The 21587-nt window shown below is 37.4% G+C and overlaps 1 protein-coding gene across 2 annotated transcripts; it reads left to right on the plus strand.

Moving 5' to 3' along the window:
• The first annotated feature begins 4055 nt into the window (after positions 1–4055).
• On the plus strand, positions 4056–16541 carry LOC131307734 (uncharacterized). Of its 2 annotated transcripts, none has more exons than XM_058334394.1 (13): positions 4056–4384; positions 7659–7796; positions 7997–8078; positions 8662–8738; positions 10020–10120; positions 11361–11490; positions 12180–12296; positions 12379–12464; positions 14229–14295; positions 15067–15145; positions 15450–15541; positions 15983–16126; positions 16254–16541. In XM_058334394.1, the coding sequence occupies exons 1-13, from the start codon at positions 4136–4138 to the stop codon at positions 16287–16289; spliced, it is 1398 nt and encodes a 465-aa protein (XP_058190377.1). In that variant the 5' UTR covers positions 4056–4135; the 3' UTR covers positions 16290–16541. The 2 variants fall into 2 exon arrangements, with proteins under 2 accessions (XP_058190377.1, XP_058190376.1); XM_058334393.1 differs by lacking the exon at positions 4056–4384 and adding an exon at positions 6269–6549.
• Positions 16542–21587: the final 5046 nt, after the last annotated feature.

Consider the following 21587-nt stretch of genomic DNA (forward strand, 5'->3'; position numbering starts at 1 on the left):
TTGGTTTTGATAATCTGGTAATGGTGATGTTGTTTTGTCGGTGCTTAGGAATAGGGTATTTATGGAGATGTGAACGTGTACCGTATACTAATTATTGGTTCATCTTCAGACCTGTGGATGGGTTTCTTTCTTACACGGGTAATGAACCACCCAAGTTTTAGCTTCATCAAAATCTACGGCACTTGTGGTATGTAATGACTTGTTTCAGGGTGATGTGATGTCCGAGTTTGCTTTGATCCTTGTGTGGTCTGGAGGTGGTTTGGAGGAATTGGTATATGGTCGTACTCTTTTCTTTTCAGAAATGTTATGGCACATTAAATATGTCAATGAAAGTATCCATCGAAAGCATTCAGACGTTTCAGATTCTCACACATGTCAAAGAAAGTGTATGAAAAGCAATCGGACGGTTTGTGTGAATCCGGACATGTTTCATGGACCCTATCAACCACCTCCTCTTTTTCATACTTTTGCCGTTCTAAGAATATCCGTGCTATTTTCAAGTCAAGATTTTGTGTACTCTGTTGTTATGCGTTGATAATCATTTGATATATATGTCTTGATGCAATGTATTGATAATCATTTGATATTTACGCCTTGACGTAATTGACGAGAAATTTATCATTCACAACATCTACCAAACAACATATGGATTCATAAATTCAACAAATTATCTCTCAATTTGCACTTTTTAAAAGGTAGACGTAACATAGTCATGGTGACTCAGATATCCTATTAAAATATTGCAAGATCTCAATTGTCCTATTAAAACATTGCAAGATTAGGTGATTGCTATAATTATCTAATCTGAGATGGAAGATTTATTACCTTGTAGCATAAGATCGATTAAGCCAACCGCCCTTATTTTTTGTCGAATGCTTCAAACAGGTTTAATAATATATGTGCTGTGGAAAATTAATTGGTTATGGTTTATATAATCCTAACCGTCAAGAAAATATAAATTATCTAAGCCTATCCAATTAAATTTCACGCAAAATAAATCTAATCAAACATCGGAATTCAATCGTTAGCGTACCCAATGGGCAAAAATATCTCTATGAATCACCATAATAGTTTTTATAATCGGTCCGGGTCTCAACTAATTCTAGGATCCTGAAGTTAATGACTAGGCTATGGATAGCTTCTGGTCTCTCCGTGCTAACTCTAACACCCCCACTAACCCCCACTGATGTATATCGCCGTGGCAACAAAAAAAAAAAAGAGTTAATGACTGGACAAACCCTTCAATAACTTTAAGATTTGGAATTTGTTGGCAGTCATGGTATTCGAACACGCGATCTCATTGAGAATAAACACTTGTGTTAGCCCTTTTAAAATCACTTGGCGAAATTCTTGGGGTCAATCACCACTATATCAGTATGGAGTGCTTTTCATATATGACCGCAGATTTCTCCATGATTCATGAAGCATGTATTATTCACACGGCTCATACATACTAAAAACAGTAGACACACATTGAATTTTTCACGGCTGATGCACACAATAAGAGATGCTTTTTGAGAAGTAATTAATTTATGGTACAAAATTGGTTTTCACCGTTACAAAATCAATTACTAGCATATTAACAGTTCAAATTGATTTTGCCAAAAGTCACAAAGTCATTAGGACCACAGGCAACATATTTTCCAAAATAAATCTCTTGAATTTATATACTGCATTTATTTATTATCGTCAAGCGGTAGAAGAATACATGTATAATAATTACATGAAATTGGAAACAATCCTCAATTACTAGAAGCCTAAGTTGCCTAACCCAACTACTAGCCCCATTAGGAGGAGAAATAATCCCAAACAATTTCGGAAATAAGTCCAATCCAAATGCTAGTCGACTAAGGGGAAATATAATCCTAAAAAAATACAAAGGAAATTAAATAACACTCACAAGTAGTTGGAGAGATTCGAACTCTTGATCTCCCAGTGAGATGCAAGAGTCCTGATCAACTGAGTTAACCCAGTTGATTCGCTTGAATTTATTGAGGAGGTCAGTTGGGGAGATTCGAACTCTTGATCTCCTAGTGAGATACAAGAGTCTTGATCAACTGATTTAACCCAGTTGGTTCTCTTGAATTTATTGAGGAGGTCCGTTGGGGAGATTCGAACTCTTGATCTCCTAGTGAGATGCAAGAGTCCTGACCAACTGAGTTAACCTTGTTGATTCTCTTGAATTTATTGAGGAGGTCAATCTGATACAATAATTGCCTTGAAAATTAACATTGGTTGTCCGAAAGAAATAGAGAACAAAACATCGATTCTACATACTATAATTCCCTTGGTTTTACCTACTATAAGTAAACTAACTGATATCATTTTTTTAACTTAAATTATCATTTTTTTGCATTGGTTCTACCTAATCACGAGTATAATGGAGGCCACACAAGCCACAAGGGGCATTTTCTGCTTAAAGACGACAATATAATAATCACCATTATGAGTCATGATTTTTACAAAAGCAGAATGAACTTGCTTGTTTTTGGTGTAAAATTTCGTGTATGGACCATTTAAGTAGGTCACCCTTAAAGCTTCTACGTACGGAGTGCTGAGAACCCCAAAATAAAATAGCCATCAAAAGAAAATCACTAAAAACGAGATTAGTTGTTAGGAAAGTGCTATTGACGTTTAAAGTTAGCACATCGCATCGATCACTTTCTAAATTGGAGCAAGTTATTGGGCATGCATGGGTGTCTCGACTTGTAGTTTTGTACTTGTTTTTTTTATTTTTTATCATCGACTTGTAGTTTTGTTTACTTCCGGCTAAAACGTGAGGAAACAATAAGAAAGTACGTACCTTCAATAATTGATCCATACGCCAATCTCCATCTAAAACTGGAGTAATTAATTCAACGTTCTAAAAGTAGCACGTGGCAATGTCTAACCATTTACATAGCGATTGCACTATGCTGTAAAGACATGTTATGCACACTTAGGACCTCAACCAAATACAACACACACGAGAGAGAGAGATTGAGACAAAATTTTCAATATATATAACTCACATATAAACAAACTATCTAAAAACTCTCCGAGAATCAGAACCGATTTCTCCCTGGGACCGGGGAGGCTGCAAACCCCCCCCCCCCCCCCCCCTCTCTCTCACAATGTGCACACACTCACTAGCACTCCCTCTCTCTGCTGAGTCTGCTCTCTTTTTTTTAGGAAACACAAACTTATCATAGATATCAAATTAAAACAGTACATCCCTCTCTCTGCTCTCTCAATACATGCATAGGCAGAAGAAAGAAAAAGAAACCGTGTGAAACGGGGAGGGATACCCTGTGGTTGACACACCCACATGGGAGAAAACCCAACAGGACATTGTTATTTAATTTTGTCTAGCTATATGCTTTGGAGGGAAAGGAATTTCAGAGTTTTTCAAGGGAAGGCTATTGCTGCTGACTCTCTCTCTCTCTTCTCAATTGGTCAACTCTATTAGAGACTCGCTGAGTTCAAGAAGGGGTGGGAAACCTCAACCCAGAATAAAGCCTTGGGGGCTAGCTGGAACCTGCCTATGTGTATATTTTCCTAGAAGCCTTTTGTCTGGTTGTGTTGGTTTGTAATAGTGCTTAGCTTGAGTTTTTTGTTAGCTTTTCCTTCTTGTTTTACTGGGGTATGCCCCTTAGAGGTTGTACGTGTTTTTGAGCTTCTTGTATGAAAATTACTTTAAAAAAAAAGAAAGGTTATTGGGCCTGTTTGTCTCAACTTGTAGTTTTCTTTAATTCTAGCTAAAACGTAAGAAAACAAGAAAGTACCTTCAATGATTGATCTACACCCCAATCTCCATCTAAAACCGGAGTTATTAATTCAACGTGTACCACGTGGCGAGGCCTAACCCTTATATAGTGATTATATTATTCGGTAGAGACATTATCATTCAATTTTATTGGGTGGTTAGGAGACAAGAGGTGACCCAAAGTATGTATCATGTGATGAGTCGACACGATCTTTTATTTACGAGAGGAACCATATGACAATGCTACATGGTACTCCAGGGAGTAGCCAATAATAAGCCATCTAACTGGTACTATTAGTATACGAAAAGGTTCCAACTTCCTTCCTACATCCGCTATGAAATCTCTCTCGCCACTTTGCCACTTCCGTACTCCAACCGGACAAAACGTAAATGGATCCAAAACCACTGCCTCTCTCTCATCAAAATAATACGGCTCTTTTCTTGCGGCATTCCAATCATAGCGTCGTCGAGCTAACCGATCAGACTTCCATAATTCTGCCGCTGATGGCTGAACCCAACTACGAGCCTTTAAGGAACTACGAAGCTGCGGACGAACAACCACAGGACGTCGTTCCAGGTGGAAGGAATAGAGCTACTCGCATTGCGTCTATTGATGTGTTTCGCGGCCTTGCCATCTTCGTAAAGCCCTCTTCTCTTTCTGAATTCACCTCGTCGTAGATTTGTTTGATCTGATACTTACAATTGCATCTTGATGCCTATGTCGTTGTGTTCTTTCTTTTGTTCCAGGGTCAAAAAATGTCTCTTCTCTTTTGAATTCACTTACTTCCATTTCAAAATTCGTCATAGTTTTGTTTGAACTGATACTTTCTATTGCATCTTGATTTTATGTCAATTGCGTTCTTTCTTTTATTCTATGATAGTAAAAAAGTGTCTCTGTCTTTTGCCTCCCATGGTACACATGAAAACCAAAAATTGCAATTGGAATGAAAAGGAAAGTAATGTTATGAATTCTTAGTTTTTTTAACTTGGTAGTCTAGTATCCTTTGCATGAATTCATCAGTAGCCTCTCTTGATGCCTTGTTTTCTCTTCTTCTGGGAGTGATTTTACAAACACTTGCCATGGCAAGAAAGGAGGAACAAGGGCACTTGGAGAGTGCAGTACAATAGAGAGTTGTAGGATGCATACGGAAAGGAGGAATGACGTACAACTCTCGAAAGAATGGGGTTGGCTTAGCTAGTCAAGAAATCATTAAAATGTGGCAGGAAATTACGTTTGTAAAGTGCAGCTATGTTTTCTGGGAGTGCTACTAGCTAGCACTCAGAGTTTTATGCTTGCTGGTCCTTTATTTTGTACCCGTCGGTGTTATTAGACTGTTAGCTTGATCATGGTGGGATCGACTCTCTAGATAGTGGTATAATACTTGTGAGTGAGTACCTACGATGGTTCCAAAGTTTTGAGCAAAACCGCGATCAATGCCTTAAGAACACCCCGTGGCAAGAGAGCAGATTACGACTCACTTGAACATGGGCAATGAAGTGCCATACGGAGGCCGAAACTGAGTTCCTTATACTGTGTGTTCATTCCGTTTAGTATTTGACAGGACCCAACCCAAGAGACCTTTAATTTGAGGCTTGGTTAGTTACAAATATTGAGAAAGGCTATGACGATGCCCATAAGGGGCACGCAAGGAATCAGGTGGCATGGGGCTAAAGAATAAAGGTTTTGCTGTGAAGGCTAGAGCGACCCTCTTCTTAGGAAAACTGTGAAAACCGGCCAATCTTTTTGGAAAGACAGACTCAGAGAGATTATTGTATAATCTGTCACAAGTATTCCCCGATTCCTTTTGCTTTCCTCTCTCATCCTTCAAGGTATCAAGCGTTTTATTGTTGACAATTCTCACCGAAGATAAGCATAGATTGACTCATAGAAATTGATAGCACCTGATAGGTTTCGAACTAAGTCCTATGTCTCAGGTCTTGACCACCGGGCCAATCTCTTTGAGTTATCGAACAAAGATTCTTGAAAACTAATAGTAATGTTTATCTAGTCTAGATTAGAAAAGTGCTTACAATTTTCAAATTGAGCAAATCTAGAAATCACTTTGTCTCAAATTATTGGTCCCTCGGGAAATTATTTTTTGAATTTTTTGAAATTAGTTACACCAAATTCAAGAACTCTTGAGATAGCAAGAAAAATATGCGATAAAGTACATATTTTTCGTATCTAAAAGATCGTGCAGTGTTTTTAGGAGCTAAAAAGAAAAAAAAACTCTGGTCAGATGGAATAGTATGTTTTGGGCACTTTTTGAATTTATTAGCGTACTTGGAGTTAAAAATTTTGAGAACATATTTTATTCCCATTTTCCAATTAGAACAAAACACTATTTTTGATTTTTGATTTTTGATTTTTGATTTTATAATATTTCCCAACTACCTGGTCATTGAGACAGAAATCTACCGGTCACCGGAATATCAAAATGTTTTCCACTTCCTTCAACCTTCAGCGGCCAATGAAATCCCACCACCTATGTAATTTTGCACTCCTACGCGACAAAAGCGCAGATGGACCCACACCGAATATACTTTCGTCTCTCTCTCTCTCTCTCTCTCTCAACCAAAAAAAAAGGGCGCCCGCGTCCAAATCGAAACGTCCGAGAAATCTTGAGAGAGTGACCTCCAAATTTCAAACGCTAATGGCCGAAATAAACTCTGAGCCCTTGCTGAACCGTGAACAAGACGAACAACCACCTCAGGAGCAGGACGACGTCGTCGCCAGCGGAGGAAAAGGAACCACTACTACTCGCATCGCTTCTCTTGACGTGTTTCGCGGCCTCTGCGTCTTCGTAAAGTTCTCCTCTTTGCTTTCGTTTTTTGATTTGTTTTGCAATCGAAAAAATGCATTTTTTTTGTTTATTTATTTAATCGTCAAGTTGACGATCAATGCGAAGTTCTTATTGGAAGTGTTTTTTTTTTTTTTTTTGGGAAAAAGGCAATTTTATAAAGGGACCAAGCCCAAAAGACCAAGGAGATAGCCTAGGAAAAGAATTACAAAACTCCAGCCAAAACTATGGCAACCAGCCTAACTGCTCACAATAGAGATGATAAGCAAACAAAATACCAAACCCATCTGAATTGGATCCCCCATTCTTGGCAAAAAGCAGCATCAGAATCTGAATGAATGGAGCCAAGCAGGCTCTGATCTCTTATTGGAAGTTTGCTTGAACTGATTGCATATCTCCATTTTTTTTTTCCTTAATGGAATTATTTTGGTAGTGAACTTCTTTGAATGGAAAAAATCAACCTCCTCCTTTGCTACTGCTACTTTTAAGCAAATTTTAATGCGAATTAAAGGTTTAAGCACCCAGAAACTTTGGAATTTCTGTTTATGCCTCCAAATCGGTGCATGCATATGGTTTCTACACTGAACCTATTGTGCAGCACCAGTATTAAGTCAAACTACTATGTGTGAGACTAGAAATAATGACATATTACGGGACAAATGTTTATTGGATCACATACTTTCGATAAACTTTTAATGTGATCATTCCAAGTCTAACCGTAGAATTGATGAATCCTGTATAAATAGTTATGATCAGCTCTTAGTCCGCCTGTAAGTGAAAGGATATTAAAACAGAAAACAAACTTTTAAGTTTTTTTTTTGGGTAAAGAAATAGACTTTTTTAAGTTAGGTTCTTGCTTTCTTGAATAAGTCAAGATTGGAAGTTATGTAAAGATTAGTTTCTCCGGTTGATGTAAATGATTCATTTTTATTTACTGAAGATGAGAGGTTTTGGTTTTGGATGGTGAAGCTAGTATCAGTTAGAGTGTTATTGCAACTAGGAGAAATTGAAATAAGCATTAAAGCATGAACATGGGTCTTTACATACAGGGTAGCAACTTCGTATCGTTGCTATGGCGATGCTAATGAGTATAGTATATTGTTTGCTTTCAGCTTATGATGCTCGTGGATTATGGTGGCTCCTTTTTTCCAATCATTGCTCATTCCCCGTGGCATGGTGTACACTTGGCAGACTTTGTGATGCCTTTCTTTCTTTTTGTCGCTGGAGTTTCTCTTGCACTTGTTTATAAGGTAGGGGCAGTACAATTGTACAAGGAAAACATCTTTCTGTAAAGGGATCCATACAGGATCCATATCTTTTATCATGTGATAATCAACTTGGATACTACATCAGTGATCACATAGTGGTCTGATGCTATTTTCCATTATTTAGACTGTTAATTGATTATTGCATTCAACCATAAAGCCTCCCTTTCTGTTTCCAATTTCAGAAAGTTTCAGACAGAGTAGATGCGACACAAAAGGCACTGATAAAGGCATTGAAACTTTTCTTCCTTGGCGTTATTCTTCAAGGTAATATTGTACCCATATTTCATCTTCGTCCCTTTGTGTAAGATGAACTTGCCAATTGGGTAATCCAAGACACTTTGTGCAACGAGATGGGATTTTCTCCTTAATGCCATCGGCAAATTAAAATTGATCTTAACTTTTATAGCTCCTTTCTTTTTCTTTTTCTTTTTTTTTGAGAGAGACAGAGAGAGGCTAAAACAGATAGAGTGGGTCTGTTTCATAGACACTCAGCCTTCATTTGTAGGACTGGCAAATCAACTTAGATGGTGAGGGATGACGGAATCATTGCGATGGAGTAGGTCAAAATACGGGCAAGAGAGTGTCAACCAAACAATTTGTTTTTGGTGGCTGACATGAATTGGTGTGAGCAATTCTGATAGTCCATGTTTGTCAGACACATTTTCTTCCTTGATGATCTGAATGTTCTTTTCCATGTAAAACATATGCTGATTTTATCTTTGCCGTGATGTGCTGGTTTTTATAAGTTAGGTGGTCTCCTATTCATGCGGTTTTTCTGCTGTTGAGTCTTGACCACACGATTTCCAGGTATTGGGAGACATTATGAACTTGTGTTACTTCATTTCAGGTGGTTATCTGCATGGAATAACTTCTTTGACCTATGGCGTTGACATCAAAAGAATACGTTGGATGGGCATCTTGCAGGTCTGTTTCATCTCACTCTCTTGATTTTTTGTATTGATTGTTCATTTGACAGAACTTATCTTTAAGTGCCAAGGACATCTCATAGCAGAAAGTAGAATTTCCATCTCCGCCGCTAGCTTGTTCATGCGCATTTGACAGATGACAACCCTATTGTGGATAGATTCATGGGACCGCTTCAAGCCCTTTGAGAATTTCACACATTCTATTGAAATCTATATGCAAGTTCACAATTTCAAAAAAGTATTATAATTCTGCTTCAAATATAAAAAAGTTTAAAATAGTCCTTCAAGTTTCAATAACCCCTTCAGTTTTGGGACCAATTAACCACAATCTAGAAGGTCAACCTGTTGAATTTTGGGCATGGACAGTGTCCTATTGTTCATCCAGTAATGACATTGAAAGTGGTTGCATTTTGTAAAGAGGAAGGAATGAAGAAAGATTGCTGAAACTGCCAACACCCTGCCTTCTTGCAGTCAGGTTTCACAATCCAAATATCATGTTTTCTGGGAAATGACAAACCATATATATTTTTTGTTGCAAGAAATGACAGTCAATGATCCTTCAAATTCTTCTTTCACACATTTTTTATTAGCTAAGTGAAGATGGAAAGGAAAAGAAAGACTGGAGTTTATATTGCTGGTTTCACAGTTTTCATGGATGTTTTCTCGGGGTGGGCAGAAATCTATCACACAAGGATCCCCACAAAACAATCTTGCATGCTTGTTTTTTTTTTTTTTTTCTGGATTTTCTTAAGTCTCTTCTTCTCAGTTTGCTTGGTGTACTTTCATTACTTATCTTTTTCTAGTTCAAGGTACTTAGTGGCCAAATCAAGCGTCTTCTAGCTATCTTTTAGTATCAGATCTGAAAGCGCAGCATGGTGGTCACTTTTTTTATTTTATTTTAGGACCCTTGGAATTCAAAATGTGTGTTGCTTATTAAAATCTCAACATATTCTGCAGTACTGGGGGCAGTCAAAGCAACTCATATCAGAGCTACTGGCTGCTCATTTATCTGACCTCAAACAAGAGCTTTTATTGGAATGGAAATGTCTTTATTCATTAAATGTAAAAGTAAAGACACACACCCGTGAACTTTGGCAATGTTGTCAATCTGTGAAAACACCCGTGAACTTTGGCAATGTTGTCAATCTGTGAAAACCACTCTGGAATTTGCCTTATTCAACTTATTTAGCTCTGCTAATAGTTGAAAAGGTGTTTTCTTTACAACCATGCTTTTTTTTATTGGACATTAAATTCTGATGTATGTTGTCACCCAATCCAGAGGATATCTATTGGATATATCGTCGCAGCTTTGTGCGAGATATGGCTTCCATGTCAAAGGTGGAGGGGAGTAGGAATTTTCAGGAATTATTCTCGTCACTGGTAAGTTACCATATTTTGCAATAAAGCCAGGACTGATGCAAGTACCTTTTGAAATGATTGGAATTAGAAACTTCAATTGCAAGCCGTAACATGTAACAGCATATGTCTTTTAAAAGTTTTATCAGACAAGACAAAAAATTAAGACACATCTGAATCATGAAGACGAATTCTTGCATGTTTAGCCCCATTCATTCAAGATACACGAAATTCTCAGAGCATGTATTCTCATGAACAAGGTTAATTGGTTAAAGCAGTGTGATGAAAAGTGTTTTTATCTTTTAGAGTAAGTTGTAGCTGCATTAGTATAACAAAGCCAAAAAGCAGTAAAGAGCTGATTTCTAAGGTTCATGATTATGTAACTTAACACAGGAGAATGAAAATGAACAGAAAGTTGTAACAACCCAAAAGCTCAGGCACCACAATGAAACACAATCACCCTTAAGTCAAATATAAATCCTTAAGATAGAACCCAATACCAAAATATGGTAATTAAAACTCTAATAATTATGTTGAGTAAAACCCCCAACAAAAATACCAACACCTCAACCCCGTATAATTCCCTTGAAAACTTCCTCCCAACCCTTGATCCCTTTTGTTCCACAATAAACGAATTCGGAAAAGAATTTTCAAAACTCTCCCCTAGCTCTCGAATAAAAGGAATACTGAGGTAGATAGCCTCCCTCATAGTTTGGTACACTAAAATTCCCACTGTCCTTTTACCAGTCTTTCCCTCCTGTCCCACCCAGACAACCACCCCCCGCCTTTTTTATAGAACCTGATGAGTAATATTCATGGGATTCCCACTGCCCTTTTACCAATCTTTCCCTCCTGTCCCCCCCAGACAGCCACCCCCCGCCTTTTTTATAGAACCTGATGAGTAACATTCATGGGATTCTAGTACTTGACACATGACCTCCAAATGTCATCTTTTAAAATTACCCTTGGCTTTACTTGTCCTTATTACCACAAATATCTTTCCTTTTTGTTTCTGGATGAACACAAGTACCCATATTGCTTACAAGTGCACAGTACCCCACCTTCTACGTATCAAGTTAAGCCCCATAATTTGTTTCTATCACAATGTTACATACTTAAATAATTTTAACCTTTCCAATATATTTAAGTGGGGTTTCACAAAAGTAGTGCCGCTTACTCAGAGTGACGATATCCCTTTTTATTTTCTCCCTCATTCAGTATATTCCTTTTAATAGTTGGTGATGATGAGAGTGCTATTCTTCAGGTACATTGCAGGTGCATTGTTGGTAGTATACTTGGGATTGACATACTGTTTGTATGTTCCAGATTGGCAATTTGAGATATTGACTCCAATGTCTTCTTCGCTTCCGACAAACAGCAGTGTTGTTTACAATGTATGACTATGCTCTATTCTCAACTTTTGCAACTTCTGATATGTTAAGTTGACTCCATCTAAAAGAGTTTGGGGATATTGTTAGGGCATTAGCTCTTCTCTTTTCTTTTCTTTTCTTTTTTTCCTTTTCCCCTTTATTCCCCTTTCTGTGTACGTTTTTTCCTCTTTTTTTGGGTGGGGTGCAATTTTGTTGTTTGGTCGGATGTGTTTGGACACACTTTAAATACGCTTTTCACTGCTAGACTTTGTTTCCTGTTGACATTAGAAGAAACATAGAGTTCGGTCATTTTTACAACAAGAGAGAATGCATTGGGAGAAATTGTATGAAGTGCATATTGGTTATTGTAAACACCATCAAGCTGCATAAGCATAATGTTGAGTGTGATCATTACAAGCTTCATGTTTCCGAGCATTTAATTTGATATGGAAAAGTTTTTTTTGTTGAGCCACTGTTCAAAAAAGGATGTCTGTACCATGGCTGTGATTCTCAAATATCACATCTTTTTTTTTTTTTTGAACAGCATCAAATATCAGATCTAGCTTCTATTCTTTCGTCTCTATGTGATATTGGGTCATAGGAGCAGAATTTTTGCTCAAATGTAGGCAATTTATGGATAAGATTGTCATCCATAATTTAAAATCTCGTTAGCTAACCAATAATCTCCATCTCTGTGGGAATGATGAGATCAGTTGACATGTTCTACAAGAGGGGACCTTGGACCTGCCTGCAATGCTGCTGGAATGATAGATCGTTATGTTCTTGGTATTGGTCACCTGTATACAAAACCTGGCTACAGAAACCTGAAGGTAACTTTTACTTGGAAGTTGAAATGTGTATGAATTCTTGCCAACAATTTACAATCAACAAATATGGATATCATCTTCACAGGAGTGCCAAATTTCCAGCAATGGCCAAGTTGCAGAGGATTTGCCTTCTTGGTGTCATGCTCCATTTGATCCTGAAGGTATATTAAGGTAACCAATCTGATCTTTTCTTTTTCTTTTTTCGATGATACTTTGGAGTCTCTTCTTTTTCTTCTTCTTTAGACGTTGGTTAGTTCAATTTTTGCCACTTGCTTCCTGTTCAGCAAATAGTTTAGGGACTTGTATTTCAATCTCCATTCTTTTGTCTCCAATTGTACTTTAAGCTATGCCAGTTTTAGGTTTTGAATTTGTAAGTGGGAGTATATTGCTGTTCTTTTGTACCACACCTAGTGCCGTTGCTGTTGCTGATAGTTTCATCCAATAGTTGATGTACCTTGTCTACAATTCAGTTTTGGAATGTGGAACCTCTTTTTCCAATTTGCTTTTCCTCGAATTTGATTCCGGATAATTTCTCTCTGTCTTTCTGGCCTTCCTCTTGATCTTTAGCTTTCTTCACTGTGAACATAATCCTACTGTAGCTGTATTTTGGCTTTATTTAATCGAATTATTTCAGCCAGCTCTCTAGTATTCTTGGCTTCCTTTGACTGCTTGAACCTGAAACCAAGTGCTCGAACCCTAGAAAAAAAGATTTTTAGTTTTTGGAGGGTTATCCACTGATTTAAAAACCAGTTAAAAGTAGGTGCTTTCATCATGGTTTTGGTTCATGATATAAGGTCATATTCAATTTCTTATCATTTCCTTCCATTCGTTGTCACAGCATCTCTGATTCAGTAACACATTTTAGACAGATCTTTTTGCTGCCCAAATTTGTTTACCAAGCGTGGTTGGTCTTTTAGCCTTATAATTTTGGAGCTCAGGCAAAGTCTTGATGAGATGTGCATGGTTGGTGCCAGGGCCAAAGGGAACGCCCTCCCACCCTTAACATTTTGGAGAATTTTGTAACTTCTTTTCTTACAGTGCAAAATGTTCACAAACTGACTGACTATTATACCATGGCATAACTTGCAATTGGATTATCCCTTGGTAGACTATCCTACTATATCAGAGGAAAATGAATCCACAAAAACCCTCAATTTGTTAATTGTTATGTACAGTTGGTTCCGCCCCTTGGTGTTGTGGCTGTTATTTTTTTGTTTTTTTGCCGTTCGTTAAACCTAATCTACTCTATCCTAGGGAACTTGGGGAGGGGGATGGGTGCTTACGGGAATCGAACCCTGCCCATGTGCATGGGAGTAAGAGGGAGGCAACAACTACACTGCACTCCACTTGCTGTGTCGTGGCTGTTCAATCTATTACTCTATGTCTAGAAACTAGAAAGGCATGGTCATTGAAGTTTTTTTATGCACTCAAAAGTGCAAAATGTTCTAATACAACTCTAATCAACTTTCCTAAGGTGGGTGGGAGCGTCCTCTTCACTCACTTTGTCTCAATGGCTGAGTGATTCATATCTTTCTCATTTCAATACATTATGGTCTCCTCTCTAAACCCTTAATCCTTCATGATATTTCATAATATGATATAGCTCGCCTTGATGCTTTACATTTTGCTATCATTGTTTCTGGGGTTGTTTTATTGTTCTATTTTGCTTCTTTTTGCTATATCATAGTTTAACATTACTGTCACATGAACCTGCAAGATACCTACAATATTGGCATTTGGAATAGTTGTTACATGATGTCATTTGTAGCATAAAATTAAGTTGGATATCTCATTGAAGCCTATTTTAGACTTACAGCTTAATAGCTTACAAATGATTCAAGCACATTTGTTTAGTGCATTAAATTAGACATGCATTAGATACGTGGAAGAGAATGCAAGAGTTAATTTGTACCATTGGCACCTTGTATTTTGAAGCTCCTTGACGGCTGCTGTGACGTGCATAATTGGTCTTCAGTATGGCCATATTCTTGCAAAATTACAGGTAAGCGACCTTTGCACCAATGGATCGATTGCTAGTTCTGTTTTTTCATTTTTTCGTGAATATGGGTCTTTTCCTATGGAGGGAAAAACAAAGGAACAGAAGCTGTAGGATATATCTTGTTTTGCCTGTAGTTTGAGTATTTCTAGGAAATTGAATCCAGAAAGGTAAATGGTGAAACGATTGCTGGATCGATGACCCTATATTTCTTGATCAATATTGTCCCTATATATTGCTTTTTCGTTATATTTCAGTGGACTCCATTGATGAAGTTGAAAGTCACCAATCACCATTTAGGCAGTGTTCGAGAAAATAATTGCTTAATTACGTTACTAGAATCTTGATATTTGCTTCGGGTAAGAACATCGACGTGGTGACCCCAACTTATTGGCCATGTAGGCTTTCGAAAATTTCTAGTACACAAATGAAAGAATGGAACAGAAAATATACAGTGGACCCTGATGGCAAATCCGAATGGGCTCTAGTTTTCGTTCATTTGGATAACCTATTATGAAATCAGGGTTTCAATTTTATGTCTGGGATTCGCGCTGAGAAGCTGCATGTCTCAAACCATTAGAGAGGGCTTACATATACTCTGTAAGGGCTATATGCTACATAAATCTAGTTAAATAATCAAATTCATGCTGTTTTTTTACCATGGCATCCCATGTGAATATAAGTCTTCCCCTCCCGCTTATCCATTTACTGCAAATAATCTGTCGCATTTCTTCCATTTACACATGGAGGGATCTGATGTTTCTTATGGTGTTGCAGGACCATAAAGAGCGGTTACACAATTGGTTAATATTTTCGTTTTCTCTGTTGGGCCTTGGTTTGTTCCTTGCCTTTGTAGGTATGGTTGTTGATGATTGCCCATTTTAGGATATAACTTCTTGTTGTTACTAATTAGAAGCCACCAACTAAGTCGCTACTGAGGAAAATTTAGACAGTTGAGGAAATAATGATGACGTCAACATGGATTTTCTGTAGTGGCAAAGTTAAGAATGTATCATGATTCTCCAACTTTAGAAATCTGTTCCTAATTTTGTTGAGACTGATGATGCTGGCAAATTGAGAGATGGATACAAGTCCAGAATTTGCATAGCTCCAATTGCCAAGATACTGATATTTTACTTCTTTATTTCCTTTCCTTTCAGGCATTCCTGTGAACAAATCTCTCTTCACAATCAGTTACATGCTGGTTACATCTGCTAGTGCAGGAATCACATTTTCTGCTCTATACATATTGGTGAGTTAAAACATAACATTGGATGGCTCAATACTTATGGGCATAATTTTTTTAATTTATATTTGCTGTTTGAGCATAGAGACTTCTGGAACTCTCGCCTTTTCGAAAGAAGAGTTGGTATCATATATCAGCTGTATATTTCAAAATTAAAATTGCAAAGGACAGGCATTTGTCCTCAAGACCAGTACTTTGTCTGACTCGTAATCCTAGGTGTAATCTTTCAAATGAGATGAGGTCGTAGATTTGTGCATTGTGATTTTTTGAACTTAAAAGATTTTGAACAATTAACAAAATAGGGAAGATGAACTCCATTATGCACTTGAATGATTACGAATGTTCACAATGAACTATGTGAACGTCGAACGAACAAGTGTTTGGCCTTTCAATTGTACTGCGTACTTCTTATGCCTCTTGCTTGCTCCCTATTTGTTTCTCTTGCAGGTAGATATTTATGGTTACAGATATTTGACATGTCCTCTGGAGTGGATGGGGAAACATGCTCTAAGTATTTTTATTCTCGTAAGTTCTAACTTAGCTGTTATAGCAATCCAAGGATTCTACTGGAAAGCCCCTGAGAACAACATTGTAAGTGTTCATATCATTGGCTACTTTTCATTAAGCACCACTTATTCTTCGATATTTTGCAAGCCAAATCATCTTGTAATGAAATATGGAAAACCAAATGACTATGAATTACTCTCTTGTTCAACAGGTTCACTGGATTGTAACACGTTTACGACACTCTTGATGTTGCGGTCATTAGGTAAGTATCCATGTCCTAGAAACATATTGTTTGTCTTCCAACCTATTTTTTTTGGGTTGAGGCCACATGGTTTAGAGTTTAGGCAACTGTTGGCAGTTTTGTCATTTGCGTAGGCTTGGATCTTGGATTTGTTCAAACGTTAGAAAAATGAAATTGATATTCATTTCATGGTTGGAAAGAAAAAATGCACTCCTAACTTTATACGAGGTAAAGATAAATATTATTCTGTTTCCCTCACCATGGCTCCTCTTCGCCAATTCCTAGTTAAGACGGAAAAATGGGGTATCAAAAAGAGCATAAAATCCAATCTTGTTAGCACATTTGAACATTTATTTATATGAACGACGAAACCCCTGTGATTTGAATCCATGTATCATTGATGAAAAGAATTCAAGTCACACAATCCGTATGCACATGCGTTAAAGCGTTTTTTGAAACAAATCTGATACTATTAAAATACATGAAAGCAAGGATCGAAAATGCGAGGATTGAGAGATGGTGCGCATGGTATTTTGAAGAATTATATGACTAAGGCCGAGTTTTCTTACGAGGCTAAACGGGCTTGATGTCCTTTGCATTTTGTGAAGGAGAATAAATCCGTTTAGCCGCTTTAGCTCCGTAGGGAAACTCGGCCTAAGATTACCAAGAGGCCAAACCGACCGTTAATGTCCACTTGTAAACATTGTTTTCAGTATCCAAATAGTTCTGGTTTATGCATTGCTGTACCGTCTAGCGATGTTCAATGATTAAGTGGGATCCACTTATCTTTGAAATTCTGGCATTAACAATTAAGCAGTTGGGTTAATTGTGACGTGTTTGGCAGGGAACATTCCAGATAGATTCTCTTTTTCTTTTTTCTTTTTTGTTTTTTCTGTTTTTTTTTTTTTTTGGGGGTGGGGGGAAGGGACCGGACATTCCAGATAGATCATTCTCGCTTTTGCTAGGAAATCGATACTTATATTCTCTTCCATTATTCGACAGAAAAACTTAATTGTCATTGAAAGCTTCTGGATAAGTCCCTAAACCATGAAAAAATTATTCAGTGCCCCTGCACTAGAGGCACTCCACCACACGAGTCTAAGTCCAAGCATATGTGTCACCCTTTAATCGTATGAACGGATGTGAGAGAGACTATAGAAATTAATTCGAGGTGTCCAAAAACTGACACGAAACACCCTGCATTTGAGGTCATGACTTATGATTGCATACGTTAATGTGGTACAATAGACACATCACGGAGGGTTTCAGGTCACACATGGGAGGACTGAAGAGTCTTCTCAGAAGATGTTAATTTGATCAAGCAAGAGCTTGTACTTCAAGTTTCATTATTATTTACATTCTCTTTCTGGACCTTTACTGAAGTATATATGGGTCCTGCTTCCATCTCTTCGTGTAAAGACGAAAATGGGGTCCGGTTTCTTTGGGTCATTTGCTAATCCATCAATCCTTACACTCTATTCTCAGTAGAAACACGGGCAGGTGACTATATAGATTTTTTTTTTTTTTTTTTATGCTTGTTCATCGCGAGGTCGCATGTTCGAATTTCACGAAAGGCAAACAATCCATACTGGTGGGCTGCCAGATGATTTGCTTAGTCATTAACTTCAAGCCCCCGATATTAATTGAAATGCACATAAGCTGGCCTGGACATTCAATTATAGTATTAAAAAAATAAGAAATTATAGATTTTTAAGTTGTGATCTGAACCAGGAGGATTGTTTGTTTAAATGATAGTATATGCAGAATATATTATGTTGAAGAAATGAACGGAGTGAAAGCATAATAAAAATTAAGTTAAAAAACTCTTCCAGAGATGATTTTGGACTTAGCATTTTCCAATTCATTTTTGAAATGCATTTTTAGCAGAATGAATCCAGAATTGACTACCTAACACTCAATATGCAAACACAACACAAAATGCAGAACAAGGTCGGCCAAACACCCCCCAATTGCTAGTGCACCTCTCTATACATGTGCAAAGCCAATAGTACTGTTTTAGATAGAACTATACATTTGTAAAAAGTTGTGTTCGGTAATGAAAGAAATGTCTTGGATTTGATAATTTATTCAAGTTGATATTAAACGCATTTTAATAAAGTCAAGTGTGGGTCGATTTAAAGTAGCTTGGATTCGTTTAACCATTTAGCTAAAATAAAGCACGAAAATCAGATTTTACAATCTCTAGGCAAAACAAGATGTTCTACTCTTTTAACGGGCTTCATCCCGACTTTGAAAATATAATCCAGGTCATTCATTCGCAGAATTTGGCGTGTAAAATCATTTTACAACAAATCAAATTGATCGGATATTGAGAACCGCGCCTCAAAATTATCTTGAAAGTGTATTTTTAAATAGAAATAAGATTAGCTCACAAAAGCACAAGACACCGCATCTTTAACAAACAAATACTACCACTTGCGGGAAGTGAGCTAAAAATGAGGTTATTATCGTAAGCACAGTTAGGAACCTCAGAATCTGTTTGGTTTGCACGTCCTATTCGAGTACTCCGTATTATTTTTTCTTATTTACTTATTTATTTTAGGTTTTATTCTGGACGCAGTGCAGTCGGGTTCAGACCCAAGATCCAGTAATTCGGTAAAACAACCACTAAGGCCTTCATCATTACGACCCGACTCTGTTCTGAAGAAGAAAATGTGCCATCGCTTTCAATGGGGTGGGTCAGAAATCTGCCATTTTAACTAGAGCCCAGGGATACCCCTCCCCTTTTTTGACATAGATAATCCTCCAAAATGAATTTTGCTCACGTTTATATTTCTTGCAGTAACAAATTTTTGTGGATTATGGAGTAGTAAATTTTTGAAAAACGCTTTTACGTTTACGCTCTCGAAGCCGCGCCCACCCCGCGTTATGTCTGTTAGCCCCTCACTCATTCCACTCATCCAAAACCCAAACCCGAAACCATAAATATGACCGTTGCCTATTGGCCAAACAGAAAGATCAATCCGTTCAAAGAAGAAAAGTAGAGTGTAGTCTCTGAAAAAGTAGTTTCTCATTCCCTCTTTCTCTCTCCGCCCTATACTCTAATTCACTATCTATATTTCGAATGGAAATTGATTTTCTCATTCTTATTTTTTTTAACGGCACTCGAGAAAAGGGTAGTATCGTTAGAGAAAAAAAAGAAGAGTGACAAAAAATCACTTCCCTTTCCAAAACTCGAACACTCACAAACACTTTTTAAAACACTCACAAATCATATTGGTTCCACACACACAATAGATATATTCATGTGTGTAGGCTCCACATGGTTTGTGAGTGTATTTGTCTAAGATTGTAAGTAGCATAGTTATCGACTATGGACACAGATTTCTGTGCATATATTGTGCACAGATCTCTGTGTGGAGCTCGCTCTATTTTCTTCAACATTTTATAGGAGGCTTTGATTGTTTTTCAAGACCCGAAATGAGCAACTTTTCTACAACGTTCACACACGCATACAAATACACAAAATTGTACTCGTATGTATGAGTGTGCGTGATTATAAATTAATTGCCGAAATGAGTCCCACGTAACCATATGTGCCCTCAGACTTTTCGGAAATTAACACCCTGCTCCAACGGTTTTGAGAAGAAAACTCTGGAACCATCAAGTCGTTTTACTTTTCCCTTGATGAGACGTGTCACGACTTTGGCTGGATTAAGCTGACGCAGAATTTGAAAAAAATTAAGAACTCTTTTCCCAGTATTTTGTTCCGTTCTCTATTTTTTCGGTCAAACGAAAATTCATTTTTGTTCTGTTTTGCTCAATTTTCCCACACTATACAAGTCTACAAGCGTATACTCCCCGTCCCATGAGATAATTGTAGTCCATTCTTTTATTTTTGGGTGTCCCAATATATATGTTTATAGCCAAAACATGAGATAATCCTCGTAAATTATTTAGCCAAAACAACACTAAAAGATTAAAAGTTAACGACTTTACCCTTTTTGTCTTTGCTCTTTAAATTGAAGTAATAATAATATCTCCCATAGTTGAATTTTAAAAAATAGATTAAAATTATGAGACAAAGAGAGTATATGTTATCAAATTAGCCGGAGTTACTTCTCCGAGGTCCTAAATTCGACTCCTATGCACTGCGAAAAGTCCTTGGGGTCACCCCATGCGTAAAAATTTTCTGGGTTAGCAATGGCCGGAGGGATTAGTCCTGTGGTGCGTGCAAGCTAATCTAGGAACCACTCTTCATTACCAAAAAAAAATTAGCCGGAGTTAAGGTGGGAATTAATAGTGAATATGTAACTAAATTTCCATACAAACATATGATTTTGCACATTCTGTCTCGATGTATTATTAAACTACGTAAAAATACTGAGAAGTGAATAATTTCTACTTGACCTAAATGACAAAACATAGGGGCACAGACAAGAACAACATTAGTTTTCGAATAAAAATAGATTATTAGCTTAATAAAAGGTGGGGAGTAAATATAAAAAACTTCTTCGTATCTCGCCCTAATTCAGTGCCATGAGGTTAAAGTTTGCTAGTGGGAATAAAAAGTGCAGAGCAAATTACTTTAAACATTAATTTGTAGTACCAAATGTGCAGCGTGCCAAAAAAGTTCAATAGTAGTACGTATAGTGCTGCAAATGAGCCGAATCGAGCTGAGTTTTATCGTGTTCAAGTTTGTTTATTAAGTTTTTAACGAACCCGAGTTCGAGCTCAGTGAAAACTTAACGAGTTGAGCTCGAGCCGAGCGGATCTTGGCTTGACTCGAGCTTGTTTACGAGCCTCAACGGACTAATGAAAAGTGTATATATATCTTCGCATAGGCCTAATATAACTAAAAATATTTTGATTGTGAAGGCATATATCTTTTATTTTCCTATGGAGCGGGGGGGGGGGGGGGAGGTGTACTGGTGTGCGTGTGCTCTCACCTACCTTGGTTGTCTGGAAAGTGAAAACATAAAGATCAAATTATGAAATAACAATAAAAACCCAAAACTTAAGTATATATACCTCGGCTCGCGAGCCAACTCGAGCCGAGCTTATCCTAGCTCGAGCTCGGCTAATTTACAAAATAAACTAAAAAAATCGGCTCGAACTTATTCGTTTAACTTCCGAATTAAGCTTGAATGAGCCATTAACGAGCCGAGCTGCGAACCGCTCGCGAGCGTCTCGATTCATTTGCAGTCCTAAGTACGTATATCAATGGGTTGTGCTCCTCTTATATATGCAATGAATTAGTATATATCTGTTCAATTTGGCAAACCAAAGAAGGTTGTAGTACCAGAACTTAACGGATAAGAACAATGCCAGCTTGATTAAATA

This window comes from Rhododendron vialii, chromosome 11a (assembly GCF_030253575.1).
Source record: "Rhododendron vialii isolate Sample 1 chromosome 11a, ASM3025357v1".
Lineage (NCBI taxonomy): Eukaryota > Viridiplantae > Streptophyta > Magnoliopsida > Ericales > Ericaceae > Rhododendron > Rhododendron vialii.

Coding starts and splice junctions, on each gene's coding strand:
- LOC131307734 (XM_058334394.1), top strand. CDS start 4,136: ATGGATCCAAAACCACTGCCTCTCTCTCATCAAAATAATACGGCTCTT. Junction 7,797..7,996: donor CTCTTGCACTTGTTTATAAG/GTAGGGGCAGTA, acceptor TTCCAATTTCAG/AAAGTTTCAGACAGAGTAGA. Junction 15,146..15,449: donor TTTGTTCCTTGCCTTTGTAG/GTATGGTTGTTG, acceptor CTTTCCTTTCAG/GCATTCCTGTGAACAAATCT.